This window comes from Ptychodera flava, chromosome 19 (assembly GCF_041260155.1).
Source record: "Ptychodera flava strain L36383 chromosome 19, AS_Pfla_20210202, whole genome shotgun sequence".
NCBI lineage: Eukaryota > Metazoa > Hemichordata > Enteropneusta > Ptychoderidae > Ptychodera > Ptychodera flava.
Window position 1 is genome coordinate 14,663,234 of NC_091946.1, and position 20,751 is coordinate 14,683,984.

General features: G+C 36.8%; 1 protein-coding gene across 1 annotated transcript in view; it reads left to right on the forward strand.

The window, feature by feature from the left end:
• Nucleotides 1-2,176: 2,176 nt before the first annotated feature.
• The window catches only part of LOC139118043 (atrial natriuretic peptide receptor 1-like), a 36,571-nt gene continuing 17,996 nt past the window's right edge, over nucleotides 2,177-20,751 (forward strand). Inside the window, exons 1-8 of the mRNA XM_070681338.1 lie at nucleotides 2,177-2,441; nucleotides 3,365-3,447; nucleotides 8,813-8,929; nucleotides 10,369-10,507; nucleotides 11,240-11,331; nucleotides 13,818-13,962; nucleotides 14,667-14,676; nucleotides 15,750-15,849. Of these exons, the coding sequence (XP_070537439.1) occupies nucleotides 2,177-2,441; nucleotides 3,365-3,447; nucleotides 8,813-8,929; nucleotides 10,369-10,507; nucleotides 11,240-11,331; nucleotides 13,818-13,962; nucleotides 14,667-14,676; nucleotides 15,750-15,849 (951 nt within the window). The remainder of the gene's footprint in view (nucleotides 2,442-3,364; nucleotides 3,448-8,812; nucleotides 8,930-10,368; nucleotides 10,508-11,239; nucleotides 11,332-13,817; nucleotides 13,963-14,666; nucleotides 14,677-15,749; nucleotides 15,850-20,751) is intronic.

Below are 20,751 nucleotides of genomic sequence, written 5' to 3' on the forward strand. Positions count from 1 at the left end.
CAAATGTTTGTAACAATCAAATCATTGACAGTTGATCAAAATCGTCGAATCTGAGAAAAACGTCATTGAAATACATTTATTTAAAGATGATCTTCACCTTCGGTTGGGCCATGTATCAAACGACGAATTTCTTTACTGCAACTAACATTTGTAAAAGTACGCCTGACCGTCCCACTTTTGTTGATGTTTTTACCCTATAAAATACACATTGCTGACATTGCGTGTTATTTCTGAACGTTCCAGAAAAGTCATAAATTAAAGTTTTTACTTAGCTCCAGATTGTTCTATATTTGTATTCAAATCAGACACAAATTTGTGTTTTAATCCCAGCGTTTTAGATCAAAGAATAGACTTGCAAAACTTACTTTTGAATATTTTATAATTCAAAGTGGCCACAGTTCTGTGTTTTATTCTATAGTGGAAAATCATCGTTTTTATTTGCCGGAAAACGAACTGAGACAATTTCATTTGCTCCGTAGACTTTCATTCTCGTCTACACAAGCAGTATAACGTCCTATTTTTGCAAAAAAAGGTGATTGTGTGAGGCGTGGTGTACCTTGGGTGAATGGCATTGGAAATTCAGTAGCAAGGAATCATGGGAATGCGATCAGCGGATACGGTAGTTTAAACCAAACAAGCGGAATTACACTCAGACAAATGGGCCGGAAATTAGAGTCTAAATCGGGGTCATGACATTGGCACATTGAAAGTGTATATTGAAATACAAAAATCCTCGATTCATTGGCCGTAAACGATTATTGGATAATTAATCCTCTAATCAGGCTTTGATATGTTGGATGATGGATAAGTGTTCATAGCACGTGCATGTTTTACTGCTACCTCTGTTTTAATCGCACAGCCACATGGAATAATTTACCCAGGCCATTAAACGGACTATTAATTCAACACTTCATTTAACAGGGCAATAAAAATGGTATTAAGACATATTTTATAGTTCAATTGATCCTCAAAACAATCACACAGGGACAATCTCCTGCTTTTGTAGTCAATGCAGACTTACATAGATATGTTTTTTTTCCACAGTTTTCATTTTTGTATTTTTACTTTAATTTGTTGTGTATTTTACATCAGTTTTTTTTTCGTTTTGCTCATTGTGTCGTGTGTCGTTGGTACTGACTTTGTATAAGTGATTTGTAACTGTTTCGGTCATCCAATCCTATGTAGACCTTTTTGCGGTGTACTGTTGATAAATCTTAATAAATTAAAATAAAAAAATAAAAAATAATAATTTTGCATATTCGATTAACGTTTTCACGAATTTCGCTCATATAGGGACAGTTGCTGTGATTCAAATATTTCACCGGCTCTTAAGTCACTCACCAAGCTTACTAGCGTTCATTTCGTAAACCACGCTCATTAAGAATTAAACGGCTTCGTACATCCATGTACATATACATTTAACTTTGATTTCTGATTTCTCTGAGAAATAATTTACACAGACAAGCAGAAGTATAACATTAGCTACATCGTAATGACACGGAATCTGAAGTGAACAAAGCAAAAATATGGCAAAGCAGATAAATCGATAAAATACATGTCTTTTTTTATACAATTTTGCAATCTTTCCCTCTGATTGTCAGAGGATAATCATACTGCGTGTTCTTTGGTAAAGATGTAATGTCCAATGGACAAGCTTCAAACCTGAGTCCGCGCAGACGCTGAAAATATCCACGTAATTTATACAAATACATGCATTGTTGTCTGACTGCTTCGCCATTTCATGATATACCACTCTCAAGTACACCTTCAACTTCTGCGAAATCACGGGTTGTCAGACGCAGGCATGGAAGTGCTCGCCAGGACGTTTTTACTGCTCGTAATGCTGCAGGCGATTCATCCCATTGTCCGGGGGAAACGTTTCACCTCCTAGTCTTATTTCCTGTCCAGAGGAGGGTGACTCTGTTACCCGCAGTTGAAATAGCGATTGAAAGGGTGAATGCGGACACAGCTCTCTTGGAGGGGCACAATTTCACCTACGACGTTTTAGACACGTCGTGCAAGCCAACCTATTCACTCGGGAGAGTGGTCGAAATGTTGAAGCTTCGGAATTACTCGGCGTTCATAGACCAGGGTGTCCAGTGTCTGTCGCCACGTGGCTAGACTTGCTGCTTTCTACAACATACCCACGTTTACAGGCATCTGCACCGGCAACGAGATGTTGGACAAGGGACAGTTCACCACTTTGATTCGAACCTACGGTTCGCAGTACAAACTCGGCGACGTCTTCAAGTCAGTGTGCGAGGCTTTCAAGTGGCGGAGAATAAGCATCATCTCTTCCAATTCGTATCTGACCGTCTTCGCAGACGGCATCAAGCTGGCAGCCGAGCAGGCAAACATAACTGTTGCATCCTACGCCTCCGTAGGCGAATCTTACCAGAACTTTGAAGACGCACTCAAAGAAGCAGCGAAAGTCTCAAGAAGTAATGCACTCTATAGTCACTTTTACTGCCTTATACGGTTAAGTCACAGGCTGAAATGAAAGCTACTATCGACAGTCCATATGTATGTATGTATGTATGTATGTATGTATGTATGTATGTATGTATGTATGTATGTATGTATGTATGTATGTATGTATGTATGTATGTATGTATGTATGTATGTATGTATGTATGTATGTATGTATGTACGTACGCACGCACGCACGCACGCACGCACGCACGCACGCACGCACGCACGTACGTACGTACGTATGTATGTATGTATGTATACATGTATGTATGTATGTATGTATGTATGTATGTATGTATGTATGTATGTATGTATGTATGTATGTATGTATGTATGTATGTATGTATGCATGCATGCATGCATGCATGTATGTATGTATGTATGTATGTATGTATGTATGTATGTATGTATGTATGTATGTATGTGCCTGTCTGTCTGTCTGTCTGTCTGTCTGATTGGTTGGTTGGAGGACGGACGGAAGGACGTATGTATGTATGTATGTATGTATCTGCTCACGAGAAGTACTAATGAGAAACTATCTCGTACTCATGAGAAAGTTTCTAATGCTCACGAGATATTATTTTTATTTGCTTTACAAGATATTCCGTACGGGCTTTCATACAAGTGTTTTCTTTTAGGACAATACTCTGTAATTTTTTTTACTATCGCTTAATACCCCAAAATAAATTGGTGCAAGAATTAGCAAACTTAAACTTCACGCTTGATGTCTCAATTACAAACAACTTATTAACAAGAATTGTATGATACTCCTTTTCCATCTTCTACAGTAATCGTCTTTTCTACGAATGGTCCTTGGGCACGTTCGTTGATGGTCATGGCTTATAAGATGGGCATCGTGAACGGAGAGTACGCTTTCTTCGCCCGGCTTCAGACGGACACGGGGGACTGTCAACGTACTCTTGGAGGAGTGGACAAAACAAAACAGAAGACGAAATGGCCAAGAAAGCATACCAGGTAGGCTGTCTCCTGTTTTCTTGCGGTGTGGTGCTGCGGCATTTTGTAATACTGGACGTGTTTGTAATAACTTACGCAAAATGTAATAAGGGTATCAGCATTTTGTAATAACTGACGCATTTTGTAATAACGTCTGCAGTATTTTGTAATAAACCAGTCTACGCGTTTTGTAACAAGGGTATCAGCATTTTGTAATAAAAAATTATCTACGCAAAATGTAACAAGGGTATCAGCATTTTGTAATAATTCGCACTTTGTAATAACAGTTAACGCATTTTGTAATAATTTTAAAAACTTTCCCCAGTTTTAAAGCATTAACAGATATTTTATTGACTTTGGAATGGTATTAAAAAGTGTGTGTTTACTCGTTATGTAAGTACAAAAATTGATCGCTCCCTGACTTCCATTTCAAATTAGAAAGACTTAATTTTAGATAGCTGTCAATCAGTATTTTTACCAACTGATCATCTGAGGCAGGTAACTACTAGATTTTGACTAGTTTATTATTATATATTTGAGAGAATCATTGATATACACAGTCAGTTGATTTATTAAATAGAGGATAACGACATTCTTTCTGATGTATTGCAGACAACCAGCAATCAACAGGTAGATACACAGATAGAATAAATGGCTGGTCTGTCGATAGAGCTTCATTTTGTCCTTGTCTATGGGATGATTAAAATAAATTATCATTCAGTATTTTAATTGACTGCTTCACGTCAGTGTTTATCAGTATATTTTGATAAATATCAGCTGTCAGCATTGACATATTAACGTGCCCCTCCCTTCTTATTACCGTAAATTATCGACAATCAACTTTAGAGAAACACATATCATACGTATAGAAGTTGCTTAGAATACTGCAACCTTTCGTACATTTATTTTCCACTTTAACCCTTTGCACCCTAAGGCCAAAAAAAAGAAGAAGAAATGTTTCTGGTCAGCGCGCGCGTCACTTGAACAACAGCGCGTCACCCTTTTTTTCCCCGGTTTGTGGCCGGCGGCTGTGGCAAACTACATACTGATTACTATAACACCAAACCAAAACGGCTGAAGAGAAAGAGAAAATTCTTTGGGGCACATGATCAGTGACTGCATGAACAATTTAAATGTTACTATATTGATAAAACTGTAAAACTCAGTGTTCTCCCCAGACCATAGCGGTCCCGCCGCGCTAAACTTTCGCCTCTCCCCGTACGCTTTGATTCTCCCCGTTACGCTTTCAAATAGTCCCGCCATCCTTTAGTTCACACGCTCTGCATAGCTATCAGCTGATGCATGCATTGTCTACACATTGTCTACACATTAGCGCTCGCTGCAACTTTCAACCTGGTGGAAGTAGTCCGGCAGCCAAATCCACTTTTTGTCCTGAACCTTGTGTTAGGGTCTTAAAGCCCCTGTAGCTGTAACTCTTGAAAATTGTTGACCTGAAAAGGCTTTCTATTTTCTGTGGTTTCTTTATAGTCCTTTACTACTGAAAAATTGGACAACAAAATTCAAATTTTAACCGTCATTTTGATTTCCCGCCATTTTCAAAAACTGGTAATATTGCAAAGAAAACCAAGCATATGATGTCCCAGTGGAAAACATTCAGCACTATGCATTACATTTTACTACTCTGTTGTTTCTGCGAAGATTCCAATGACTATATGCTTTTTGCTTTATTTGTTTAGGGCGCCATTTTATGTTTGGGCAAACATTTATTATTTATCGTGCTCAAAATTGCACATGCAGTCCCTCTGGACAAATTATTCCACTTGCATAAACATCCCTCGATGAGTACATTCCCTTGAACTTGTTTTAGTTTGGAAGTAAAATCACAAAAATAATGCTAAAAGATACAGCTATTGGGCCTTTAAGTTTTTTTTAAACCGGATTTTGCTAGTCAAGATAACACAAAGTGAAAAAAATAGTTACTGGATCTCTGTCAGTATTGAGCAATTTTAGATAATTAGCATAAACAAAATGGCCGCCAAATTATCACAAATACTATTGGAAGCAGTAGAAGTAGACTTTATATTGTTAAAGAACTGCTAGTAAAAAGCACATTTCTATTAGGTGTGAAGTATGGTATGCATCAGATAAGTTGTCCGTAAGTGTTGAGGGGAACCTTAAAACAATAGAAGAATCGGCTGGGTTGTTCACAAATTTTCATTCCAGAACGACTATTATGACCAACAAAGACCTTAATACTCAGTATACATCGCGGACAAGTGTTCACAGAGGTAGGCGGTGTAGCACTAGCAGGTCCTTTGATCACATTCCCATGCTTTGATCAACGAAATGGATTGCAAAAGAAACAAGAGTTAACTGGTGAGGTTGATTATGATTGTACAACCATGATACAACGATGAGTTTTGTCCTAGTACGATCACGATCGCGATCGAGTTCACATTGCATAAATTTCAATATGGCGGCGGCCATGTTGGTCGACGGGTTTATAACGTGTTGACATTGATACTGGCGTCGCGTGTGGTGCCACTCTGACACGTCCTCTGAAATATTTTACCCTGATTTTCGAGGGATTCTAGTCGTACTAAGTTCATGTCTTGTGATCATCTTGGTGGTATTTTTAAAATACGAACCTGTATGTATACTGAATACTGTATGTATACTGTATGTATGAATCGAACGACGATGTCCAGTGGCAGTAGAAGTTATGGGGGGGGGGGGGGGGCCGCTGGTTGAAATCTATCCCCGTGATGAAAAATTATTCGCGGTGTTTGTCGTTCAAAAATGATATAAAACTCAATTATATTTGAATTGTGTAAAGCTTAAACTTGTGAATTTTCCTTTTTTTTGGCAAGTTTGACAATTTATGAGCAATATATGTATTAATGAAACTCTAATCAGACGAACCATTTCTTGCTCTCAAAGTTTCAATCTGAATCTTCTGTTTTAATTGCAATTGTAATTACAATACTGTGATGATTTATTTAAGTGTAATAAAGAGTTTCCATGATGTTCAAACTGCACACTTGTGTGTTACCATTGCATTTTGTTGTGAGTGTATATGTATGTGTGGATGCATGTGCAAGCTTATATCCATATGCAAATATAAAATAATGATATGCAAATGATTATGCAAATTACCCGCTACGCTTTGGCGCTTTAGCTGACCCTCCTCCCTCCCTTGAGGAGGAGAAAAAAGGAAAAAAAAAAAAAAAAAAATCCGCGTCGCCGCACCATTTTTGAAAGAAAGGCCTGACCAGAAACATTCCTTTTTTTTTTTTGGCCTAAGGCCCTGGGGTGGAGTTGACATTTGGAAGTACCATCTAGCATGACGTCTGACTTCTTAAATTAACAAAGACTGTCCCCATACCATTATATTTTTGGAATCACCATAAAATACTTTGTCCCAAAAATATGCAAATTATAGTCACGTGACCTCATTAAGTATTCAAAATGGCCGCCAATATATAAAATATTGTATTTTTTTAACATATTTCTTTATTTTCATGGGAATTCCTCATTAATTCATCATTTTTCATCACCAAACCTGTTTTCTATCACGTCAGCATGGACTGAAATGAAATTGTGACAAAAATTTTGAAAAAACACTGATATTTTGTATCATTTTGACCTGCTAAGTGTAATTAATGTAAACAAAGGCTCTGTATAAGTGTAAGGTCTGTCAAAGCATAATGTAACATAACATCCAGCACCTAATATTATGAAATATTTCCCACAGTAAGTATGTATATTTTGAATGACAATGACACACTTGTCCCAAAATATGCTAATATTGGTCATGTGACCTAATTAGGAATTCAAAATGGCCGCGAACAATATAAATTTATCATTATCTTTACATGTTTTCCAGTTTTCCAGTTAAAGATAATCGATATTTTATCATATCCCAATGCTAAATCACATTTTGTAGTCCCATTACCATGGACTTTGATGTAAACTTTATACATTATGATAAACTTTACACAGATTTGATAAACCTTACACAGATTTTCTTGTCTTCACTCATAAGTCAAGAATTACACACAGCGCCCTTGAATAGGGGTCAGACAGGTCAAGGTATCCTATTTTATATCTTCTGACTATTGAATTTATCAAACTTTGTCCACAATTACAAGATATTTTTTGAATTGTAGTATTACAATTGCCCCCCCCCCAAAAAAAAAAAAAATATGCGAATACTGGTCACATGACCTCATTAAATATTCAGAATGGCCACCAGTATTCTAAATTTACAATGATTTTCACATATTGCTTCTCTTTCTGACGACATTCTAAAGAATTTATCACTTCCCATTTCTCAATTATGTCTAAATGTATACTAGATTCTGTTGTCTACAACTGATGGTTCCAGGAAAATGTTTGTAACATCATTTTTATGAACTCAATAAAAGCTTCGTTCAAATCACAGTGTACACTAACATTACAATCATTTTGCAAAACTCAGAATTTGATTATTCGAGTTTTGCAAACTTCATCCAATATACATGCAAAAACATAAGAATACACAATTTTATTGTAACCAAAAACAATATTTATTGTTTATCTTTAGTAAAAAAAGTAAAAATAATGTAGCAACGCCCTAAAAATCAGACCAAAACCCTCAAAATGTCACAAGGGAACCATTTCTGGATAAGGTGTGGTTTTGTGGCATGTACATCATTAGTATAATAAAATTAGGTCTTAGAACACAACACTGTCAATGTTGATGGTGTCGCTGTCTTTTATCATATTCTGAGCTCTGCATGTCATCTCCAAGCCTTTTTCTTTCCATCCACCAACAGTAACATTGAAGAGAAAAAAATGCAGAACGGTTTGCAGTATATTGTCTTTTCAAAGTACAGTACTGTATGTAAAACCTACTAAAACTTTCTCGGTTTGTTTTCTAAATTATAAATCGCATACAATAAATCTCATTCTGTCTTCAATTGCATTTTGACTATCAACTCAGACCCTCATATATTGCGTTATTATGATAACATAGCCTCGGTAGTGAGATATAATATCGACATCATTATATGCTATTACATTTTACGTATTCAGAAACCACAAAGCAATTTAAAAGACATGCAATATCAGCGGATGTTTATAATTATTACAAAATGCGTTAACTTATGTTACAAAACGCGTTTTATTACAAAACGCTGATACCCTTATTACAAATCGCGTAAACAATATTTTATTACAAAATGCTGATACCCTTATTACAAAATGCGTAGAGCATTTTATTACAAAATGCTGATACCCTTATTACATTTTGCGTAAGTTGTTACAAAATGCGTCGTATTACAAAATGCCGCAGTACACGGTGCATGAAATTTGAAAAGCTTTCAAAACAGTCAAGTATCGCGTGGACAATTTACGAATTATTCCGTTCATGTATTTCTACCAGGCTCTTTTCATTCTGTACAAACGCGAACCGAACACAGAGGAGTTTCGAAATCTTACCGACGAAATAAGAAAACGAGTTGCCGACAAATCAGCGGGCTTGGAAGCTGCCGATGTAGTGGTAAGTATTCAAATTTTGGCCATCGTGCTTATTTTTTCTCCTGTGGAGAGATTGGTATCGTCATTCACATTTATGTAGACTTCTACAAAGGAAAGTTTTGAACGTGTTTCTTTAGACAGTCGAAAGTGAAGTAACCAACCTAGAGCTATGCAGAACATTCGTGTACCAGACAAAAACGGGGGCCTCATGGAACAGTTTGTTAGCCTTCTCATCGTAACACAAGTTCAGTAATTAGAAAAAATGTACCGCAAAGGGGCTAATCATATAGATTTCTACCCACTAAAAAGGGAACAGCATGAATCTTAACTTTTTCATGAGAGATTTACATTCGGAGAAGCCAATTAAATTTAGAAAACTTGTATTTCAAGACATGTAGAGTTGGTATTCGCTGATGGCAATTAAGCAATAAATGGGGTGTTTTTTCTGCCACCTGCTGACAGTGAATAAAGGTTCTACATAGACTTTTTACAACAGTATTCAAAGCACACGAATAATTGCCTATCATTTGACCAACTGAGCAATAAAGCAACACTCATCTTTGAATTTACTTTAACGTTGTGCTTTGCATCGAGAACCAACTCACATTCAAATAAAAGTTTACATGTTGAAATATTAACATAGAATCCGATATGCCTTTGTGTCTGTGTCTCGGTCTGTAAAATCCATCTTTTTCATCTCTCTCTCTCTCTGTCTCTCTTTCTCTCTCTCTCTATCTCTCTATCTATCTATCTATCTATTTATCTATCTATCTATCTATCTATCTATCTATTTATCTATCTATCTATCTAGTATCTATCTATCTATCTATCTATCTATCTATCTATCTATCTATCTATCTATCTATCTATCTATCTATCTATCTATCTATCTATCTATCTATCTATCTATCTATCTATCTCATCATCCGTCATTTTGAAGGCTATTTTCAAAGAAAGTCTAGGAGATCATTATATTTATCATATCAAGGAGGATAGATAGATAGATAGATAGATAGATAGATAGATAGATAGATAGATAGGTTGATATTTATTCATAAAACAAGCACACGTAGCAATTTAATTATTTGTATAATCGTTCAATATAGTAATAACAGTAAAAAATGCTTAACATCCAGCCAACGACGCAACGTGTATTTGATAACATAATATTTGGTAACATAACCTATCCTGTGTGAATACCTTCGCACTAAATATGCATAGAAGCCCATAATTAAATTACCATTATAAAGTTCTACCTGTAAGTCAAAAGTGGTGTTGATTGCAGGCGTGTTCAACTCGCTCTAAAAATAGGGAAAAATTTGAGTCAAATTCCTCTTCAACATGGCCATCGACGTGTTCTTTTGAGCTCAAATACTGTTTCCCAATTTTCTTTCATTCTGATAATCTCTCACAGATTAGACTTATCACCGCCCACATCTTCTGTGAATTGTCTAACTTTAGGTCCACCTTGTCGCACCATTGTTTTATGACGCTGTTTACCTGTACGCGTTTTCATTGGACGAGACTCTGAGAGAGAACGGCAGTGCCTACGATGGATACACCATAACCAAGAGACTGTACGGTCGTGACCATTTGCCAGGTAAGAATTTGCGGACGATAGCTTAGATGCCTTTTCTTGCTCAACTGGGAATTCACGAATGTTTCGCATGTCAAAGCTTTGTAAAATGAATTTTTCATCAACGAAAAGCGCCGGTTGTCTTCTTTGGTATGTAGGATCAAGCGGTTCCAAACATTTCATTAACTTGTATGGCATTAGAACTTTTGTCAACGGAGAAGTATTGTCGGAAAACTTATTTTTATTGCCGGCTCCAAGCGTGCTACCCACTGGAAAGGATTAGCAAGCTCAGATGTATCTAAACATAAATACTAAATTTCACATTTAACGTTTCATGAAAAAAACAGAAAAACCTTGAACTCGCCTTTATCTATGACTAATAAGCTTTGAAACATTTGCAGCTTGATTTCGCTTATTTCATAGTTGTAATCATACAAAATTAATGTTTTCATTGTCCTGATACAGGATTATTTTCAGATTTCCAACGCAAGAAGAAAATTGTAATCTCAATAACAAGGTCATGCACTTCGTATTTATATTTGACCACCTTTTCCTTGGGTTTTCTACAGTCGATGATTTCATTTTCCTCTGCTCAATATAATCCAGTTTTTTTCGCTTCTTATTACCCTAAGCTCCTATCAATACTTTACTCCTTACTTGTATGTCTATCACGTTGCTTGCTGTAAATTCTGTGATTTTTGAAACTAGTGAAAATGAAATTTGTATACAAGGGAATTTCAACCATATTTTACGTAGGTGTTCTGGATATGACAATGGATAACAATGGTGATATTGATTCGGACTTCGTTCTGATGGATGTTCGGTTCCCGGATGATGCCGATGAGGAGGTGGGTGGTAAGAATTTTCAAATCTGCCGACACGAGTTTTAACCTTTTGTGACGTCATCCATAGGATGGCAAGACAGCTTTTAGGGATGCGCCATTGGCTCTCAGGGGGGGAGATCAGAATGCCGATGTGAGTTGTACTCGCGGTCAAAGCTTCAGATTTGATTTTTTTAAAAATTGCATGGCATTCACAAGTTTTTGCAATGATTTCATGTTTTTATTTCGACCGACACTCATATCAATCGATAATCAATAATTTACTTTTGGAATTCGAAGCAGCGATGTCACACTTTTTTTGCAACAGTTGCTTTACAGGTTACTTCTCCTATTTTGACTGCCTCCCCTCTTCTGATTGCCAGTCCCTGAGTAAAGTCAAGAAACATATCAAGTGACCTAATAAAGCCTATTAGAACTCAAATTATAAGGTTAAAATCGATCAAAGGTTATGTAGAGGGATACACATAAACTAACCAATACAGTTATGAATCAAAATATTACCGGGTTATTAGATCATTTAACTGGCTGTTAGATATTAGTATTCAGTGGCTTTATCTATTGTATCTTTATCGGAAAGGACAATATTCATATCCTTTTTACGGCACCAAATGATTCTGTAATTTTAGTCATGGAGGGTTTTGGGTTGGCCACTCACCCTAGGTGCGTTCTTAGGGAGCGTTCAGTTATTATAGCCGGGTGGGCCGGCAAATTCTTCCTGCGCATCAGTCAAAATAAGTTAACCCCCCTACCCATTGTACCAAAAAATTGATGACCCCCCTTTCAAGATGGCAAAAATTTCATGACCCCTCCCCTCACATTGCTTGAGTAAAGCTGCACACACAAATGCGTCGGGGTATGGAGCAATAGAATCCCCCCAAAAAAGAGCTTATATTTTTTCAAATGACCTTCCTTACAAAACTCAAAAGGTGTTAATGCTCAGATTTCCCCTTCTGATTTGCCACATAATTTTGAAATTACCCCTCAAAGGGGTTGGACAGAAATTACTGGTGGATCGCAATATTTTTGCGCAAGCGTGTGTGTACAAAATTTTGATATTTGGATTTAATTAAAAATCAGCTGTTGATAATGTTGATTCATCATACATGGTATACATATATTTTCTCATACATGTATGAGAAATCTATGTTACTTTTTCAATGCAAAACTATATCTGTGCATTTATAGATATTTGATAATCTACATAAATGTACTTAATGAAATAGGGTTGTTACAACTGGCATGTGGACAAAACGTTTGACCTTAGAATTTCACCAAAAATGTTCATCCACTATACATGGGAGTCAATGATAAAATTGTGAATAATTTTTTTTCCATGAAAAACTTTGTATACTTGTGCATATACTGATGTTCAATAATTAACATAATTTTACTTGATTAGAATATGATGGTTAAGGTGCATATTATGTGTACAAGAAATCTGATTATGGAACTTCACTGAAAATGTTCATCCACTATACATGGGAGTCTATGAGGAAAGTATGAATAATTTTTTCCAATACAAAAAGGTAAACCCATGTATTTATGTACTCTCGATTACTGATATCAATGTACTTGATTAGATTAGGGTGGTAACAAATGGATGTGTTCGCCAGAAATTGCATTTTGGAATTATACCAAAATGTAGATTCACTGTACATTGGAGTCTATGAGGAAAATAAATATTTTTTTCCAATACAAAACTATCAAAATCTGTGTATTTATAGACATTTGATAATTCATTTTCAAGTACTTAGTTAGCCTAGGATGGTTAAATGGTTGATATGTGTGCAAGAAATTGGATTTTGGAATTTCACCGAAATGTTGATTCACTATACATTGGAGTCTATGAGAAAACTAAGAATAATTTTTTTACAATGCTAAACTAAATTAATTTGTGCTTTTATAGGTGTTTGATAATTGATACAAATGTACTTGATTCAAATAGGGTATTTAAAAGTTCAGATGTGGACAACAATGATGATATTGGAATTTCACCTAAAAGTATTATTTAACTTTTCATGGTACTAGTAGTCTCAGTACAGGTAACTGTTAAATAATTTCCTTGACAAAACTTGTTATATCTCTAATATGTAAGTAATAGGAATTGTTCATCGCCCTCAGTGCAGTGAGCTTGATTTACAATAAGACAAGCCTCAGAGTTGGTCAAGTCAAGATGTTCATGTGACAGATAATTATACTTTTGTTCAGATTTACAGGTGAATAACTTCAGAGAATTAAATCATGCAACGAATCATTTTTATCTCCCAGAATATTTCTGAACACTGAAACTGCTTTTTGACGGGACGGATACTTATGAAAATTAAGTGACCCCCCCCCCCTCTGAGCTGTTTGAAAAATACATGACCCCCCTTTGCAGTTTTCAAATTTGAGGTGACCCCCTGGATTTTGCCGGCCCACCCCCGGCCATAATAACCGAACGCTCCCTTAACACCGAAAAGCATTACTTTAATTAATCACGAAAACGCTCTCAGCTTGTAACGGTCGGAGAGTATTACGGTCGGCGGAAGATTCTCGACTTCGTTCCGGATGTGGAAATACATTGGCCGGAAGGTGCAGACGGACCGCCGTTAGACACCCCTCCGTGTGGATTCGAAGGGGAGCTCTGTCTTGATGAAGGTAAGAGAAAGAGTGTGTCTCCTTCGATGACATGATCTCCTAAAAATTCCCGTGAAACTACTTACAATCTAATTGCCCGCTTAAATTATTGTAATCAAACCCACTTTCAGACAAACTCGAGGTCAACTTTGTGCTCATGTGGAAATTATCTCTAATTCATCACTTTGTCTCTTCCTTGCTTTAAATAAAAAGTCACATATTTGATAACAAGGATGTTGATCCCTATATATATTAATAAGGGTGATTTTAACACAAACGAATAATTTTGTAACGGTGTTAACAATTTAAAGATTAATCAACAGACATGTCAATACTCTAAATTTTACCAATTACACGTTCTTACCTCAACAAGTGATACGGATGATAGTGACGAGGTGACATTCGCCACCCACTGATGTGATCGGCACCCATTTTATACTAAATCGAAGACAGTTGCCTCATGTGTTCGTTGGTCCCTCTGTTAAATGAGTGCTTCTTCCGATTTTACTCTCTGTCGCTAAAAATTAAAATAACACTAGTTGACATGATTAACAATGTCACATATAAGTTTACGTTATCGTCGATGCTTACAAGTGTACTTGTTGTGTTTTGTTTATATGGCTTTGCTTTTTATGTTTTTTTTTCTCAAGGCGTTTCAAAAGTACTGATAATACTAGTTTTGTTCATATGTGTCATTCTGACCATTCTGGTAATTGTTTCTTCAGTACTCTATCGGTAAGTCCACGTCAATTTAAATCTTTAACCTCTGTGATATTATGCCTAGTTAGTGATACATGTATCCGACGCTTAGAGTCCAATAGGTGTTATTCGTTATTGCAAAGTTTATGAATGAGTTGCAATTGTTTAAATATGCAAATTTTGCATATCCATGTACACGTACCTCGGATATCGCTCTGTCAACCGAATCCGGTCAAAGGGAAGATTCTCTGGTGCGTGTTTACGCTAGTTAACTAAAAGCCGTCTTACTTCAAGTTGTAAAATCCTTGTCTGGTGTTACCATGGTAAACGATTGAGCAGTGAGGACCGTGTGCACGTTACGTTGCCAAGGGTGACTTTGAAATCGGAATCACATTCTCTCTAAAAATGAGAATTCCGGATTGAGGACACATGGGATTCCGCCAATCTATGAGGATTCGGAGTTAGAAATACAGCGATGTCGTGAAATACTACTTCCGAGTAGCGCCACTTTCTTCTGATGAAGTGCGACCTTTCAGTCGGGAACGTTGAACCCTGCATGTCTTTCAGATCCCGTGTAGTTGAACGGCTGCGTATTAACCATAAGTTTAATTGATTAATGGTGCAATCTGACATAAATGTAAAATGTATCCCTGGAAAATTGTTCACTAAATTAAATGCTCTAAAAAATGTCTACAAAATGCGTTCTTCTTGTTTTATTCGACATACAGTATATAACATGAAAGAATCATAAGATTTTTGTCAACTTAACATATGTTTCGTTGTGAGCCAGAGGCCGGTAGGTGTTGAGATCTCGGCATGCGCCCTCTGGCGATTGGTTAGTTAATCCACCAGGCTATATGACCAAAATCTCCTTCACAGCCAAAGTATGTATTGCTGTGTTTCGACCTCGATATAGAAGGTCGCTGACCGTAGACTCATTGCAGATTTCTGTCGGCAATAAACCGTCGCCTATCAAGGTTTCTTCAAAATTTAATGAGAAACGTGATTCTCAAAAGTATATAGTACACAACAAATATTACCCCTGGGCTTCAGGGATACTATCCCGTGGCAAGTTGGAGGAAAGATTTCCTAAATATGTTTGATTTCAGTCGCTTTAAGCTACAGAAAGAGATAACACAGATGCTATGGAAGATTGATCCCAGCGAAATCATCTTTGAAGTCAAACAACAACTCAGCGCATCTTCAATGGTAAGAGTAAACAATAAATATCAGACCTGCTGCACGTCATCCTCACTCTGTTTCTCAACAGCGTCGCCTTCTCAGCGAACATACAGAATTATTACTCAAGTTTTATAGATAGATTACCTTTTCAATAATACTCTCCACTATCCCGGCTGGGTGAAAACCTTTCCTTACCAAACGATCGTGACTGGAAAGTACGGGAATATCATCGTTCGTTCGGGCTGTAACTTTGCAGGACTTCCCACTACACGATTCATCCTACACATAATATTTTATGAGACAAGCTAATGCTAGATTTTGTTCTGTCTATGCTCGAAGTTAAAAAAAATAGCAGTACCACAATGCCAGAAATTTAATGATTTTCTCGGAAGCAAGACAACTGCTCAGAGAAGACTTATATCAAGGTATTAATAAAGGTGAAATATTAGCATAATGGCACACCAATTAGTCGTTCTAAATATAGATTTTGAGTCACGGTTTCAGGCTGGACAAAATCTAACGGCCCATCTTGGCATGATTGCCTATGAACCATCAGGCTTTTTCATTTCATTGAAAAAATATTCATGTGATAAAAATGATTATAATCAGCCATCATTGTCATCATCATCATCATCATCATCATCATCATCATCATCATGGCAGTGTAAAATTTATCCTACAACCGCAACGAATATTCGACTATTACGTTTATCCCTTTGTAATGGTCGAACATTTTTCTCAGGTGTCCTACCCATCGTTGCGAGGTGAATTTTGCGCCGAAGACCAAGTATCTGCTCAAGTGGCAATATACAAGGTAATTTGTCACGTGATCAGAGCTCATTCATTTTGCTGAACTTAATTGTGATTGAATAATGGCTGTTTTATATTATTTGCCTTTTGTTTACGCCTTTATTCTTTCATTACCCTTTTACTTGCAACAAATTTCCAGTGCTCGATCGAATATATGGTGATCGTGTTGCAGCTAGGGTACTGTGATGCATACCGAGTGAATAGTCTATAACGTTTCATTGACAAAATTTACGGTGGGAGGACTTATCGTTAAATATAAACTATAATTTTCGATATAAAGAAGTTACGGCTGTGAAATCTCTATTTCCTGAAGTCTCCCTTACCTTAAAATATCTCTGATAAGCCAGAATATTACTTACCGTGGTTTAATTTACGACAGTGGATGCTCGAAGCCAACTGAATCGGGACGACGAGGCATGATATATTTATTTTTTTCCGTTCATATGATGAAACTAGCAAAACATTTTCCGTTCATCTGATGAACTAGCAAAAAATTTCATTTCGTTTTAATTCTAAATAACCACGGGCTAGCCCATGCGTCCAAATACCTTAAAAATCGACCTGGATCTCTGAGAGCTTGTACTTTACTTCATGAATGTGCTGAATGCAATTACATAAGCACAATCTTGTTCTGAAGCAAGTTCTCGTTTCAAACTTGAAGACTTTAAAGTTGTACTCCGACTTTCCGTACAGAAACTTTAGACCTGTTCTGGGTAAATTCCCTATCATGGCAAACAATAAAAACCAGGGGTCACCGTGTAAATTTTGGTACAAGAGAAACAAATTACCCGATATTTACCGATATTTGAAATTCAAATAGCCACCATTCGTGTGTTAACTCTCTTTGGGAGGAATCAAATTCGCGATTTTCACAAAAATAAGCAAATGAAAATTTTATATACTCCATAAGCTTCAGACGAGCCCTCACAAGTTGTAGGCCAAAATGTATTGAACGTTTTGGAGTCCGAATATCTGTTCCCCAGGTGCATTCTACCTTAAAGGTATACAGTCACCTGTAATTTAAATATGCCCATATATGGTCAAAGGGGCGTTCCTTGGTATTCAAAATGCCCATGTGAGGGAGCTGTTTTAAAATCTGTGATTGGTTAGATTTTCTCTTTCCATGGTAACTGTGACAAAATTGGAACAGGTGACACTATACCTTTAAGAGATAATACTGTAACTTTTGAGAAAATAAAATGTTTTGAATTACATTTTCTTTAACTTACTCTTGAAGCACACCTACATAAAAAGTATTAGCCTCACCAATACAACAATTGTATACAATATGCAATATTATTTTGGATAAATGAATTTCGCAAAAATTTGAATCCGGACTAAATTTTATCGGTCAATATTGGACAAAACACGTCTGCAGACATTGTTGATAAGTTTGGCTTTTTAGGAATAGAACAAGACCCAGTATGGTAAAAATGGAATAAAATACTGTACAATACACTGACAGTTTAAAACTAATGGAGCGTTTAGGTGGACAGGACTTTTGGGCGATATGGTAAGATTAAAATGGCAGTTGCTGAGGATTTTGTTATTTGTAATACGCGATGATGAAACTTACTCTTGAGACATGTGGTCCTATAAATACAAATTTTGGGTTTTTTATTCGAAAATGATCCTAGCACTCAAAGTTTGCACAAACAGTCAGTAAGTCAATAAGGCTGGAAAATATTGCAAACCAAAGTGAAACCTTTGTAACTACATACATAATCGATAGCAGGACTCGATGGTAAAGTTAAACGACGAGATTGTGAGAAGTAAAACCAATAAAGGAGAACATAGAGAGACTGCTTTTTCGGGCACAAACTACCCCTGCAGGGAAGCACTGGAGAAAGCACTCACCTGATGCAGCGTACTGTAGCGCTCTTTTACAAACTTCCACTATCCGCTGTTTTCATCAGTTCATGACAAAAGGGCTGGAAAGGATTTGGCGTCTGTTACAAAGCAACAATAAGGCCTTTCTCTCGATGTTGCATGTACTTCGCTAGCAGCTGTTGAGCCATGGTTTCTATACGCCATTGTAGTGGTCGATTGTCTCCGTAGCAACTGAGTTGAAATGTTTGGGAATATCTCACATTCAAAACAGCATATGTGCCATATCAGCTTTACGAAGGCATACATATATCCCTGTTGTTTCCATCGGCGTGCCCGCCATGATGTTTTTCTAGTGTTCATGCCATAACTTTCTGTTAATATCAACGGGTTCAAGAGGTGTAGAAAATGTTTAAAGTATCTCAAAGGGCAAAAACATACACATTAAGAATGCCATCGATGTGAGTCCTGTCTTGAAGTTCTTGGAAATCCGGAATTAATAAAGTAGATAATCCTTAGCAAGGACTGTGCTTTGTCGTTTGTATTAATGCCAAAAGGCTTTGTGTGCAAAGATGTTCATAAAATCAAAAAGTCAGACGTGTTGATTAAGTAGCCCCATTCTGAATACTTTAAAGATTTTTTCATAAAGGTTTATTCTAAAATCAAATCTGGGGCTAAGTCTTAATAATATCAGCATTTTTTTCAGCAGTAGAGGTGGATTTACACAGACTGTGACGTGTTGGAAACATTCAATTTTGTATATGGAGGTATTTTGAGAATGAAAGCATTGTACTCTATGGCGTTGCAGATAAGGAGTGTTTGATATTGTTGTTTTTTCATGCTGTATTGTGTGCTGATACCTTCATGTCTGATCGCTTATAGTCTTATTCCACCAAGGGCGAAATATGAGCGTGTCGTTGGTTTAGTAAAGTAAGTAAATTTCAGCGTGTATTTCGCTTAAAACCATTATCGAGGCTAAGTGTACTCTTATAACGAGGATCATTACCAAAATGGGACGCATATAATGATATCGGTCATCTACTGTGGTAAGAGGTTGTCGAAATGCTTAATTTTGTGTGTTGGAATATTTGCACGTTGGACTATCAATCAGTAGATTTCCAGTTCGTTGGTGTTGCATTTTTTGTCAACATTTTAGCTTTCCCGAAGCTGGCGTGATGTCTATGAAAGCGCGGGCGTCAAATTGCTTCAATCAAGGGTCTCTAGCGAGGCGCAATAAGCACGGTTTGAGCCGTGTGAGATAGGGAAAGTCACGCATACAGCCGCCCAGTATGTGTCTAGCGATCGATTTACAGAAACCCGTCACGTAAGCGGGTCTTGCTTCCGTACGTTGTCTTACTTCGCGATTAATCCCTGACAGGCATGCGCACTGAAAGTAATTGCTAAGATCGATAGCACGTAAAAACAGTTTAAGCACCGCCGCAATCGTGCCTTGGTCCCGACGAAAAGATCAAGACAAACTTGTGTTTTTGTTTTGCAAGACACATCAAATAAAGCTTGATGGTTTTTCGCAATCTTTAAGGAAAGTGTACGGAAACAACGCGTCTTAACGCTTAACGGCTGAGCGAAACTTTCCGAATTTCCTGATCTTTACATAACCTCTGATGACGTAATCAATCTCGCACACAAACTGAATTTTGGAATGTCATAGGCGGAGAAACCTCCCAGACGTTAAGTAAAGATGTCAGTAGTTTTATTTCCATTCGACTGACAACAAAATGAATTGATGTTCAAACGGTAGAATGAGAAATTAGATTAAGACACAAATTTTCAAATATGAAGCAGAAATTTGTGAGTAGAATTTCATCAGCAGATGAAATTCGAACCATTCCTTATTCTCCCAATTGGATTTAGTGGTAAAATGTAATGAAGTTAAACGAGTGTACGGAGACACACATTTTCTGAATTTGATAGATTTGAAGGTTCATGTTTTGGAAAGTATAGGTGTAAAAGAAAATATATCAACGACCTACAAAGAACACTGCAAGTCAGCAATATAACTTCGCAAACTCAGTCGAAATCGACATGTTTGTTTGTGTAACTTTATGAATTGATCGTTAAGTAAGTGTGATGATGTTCAACATCTATGGGTGCAACATGCAGTTTGATCGGTATAAGCTAATATAATAGACGATCAGGATCTAAAGAAAATATAACAACCTCGCCATTTCAGCATACTATAGATGCACTGCATCAAAGGCAATCACTTGTTATACTTATACCACGGGTTCGTTTATAGTACATCCATATGGTTTAGGCCTCAGGCATACCTCG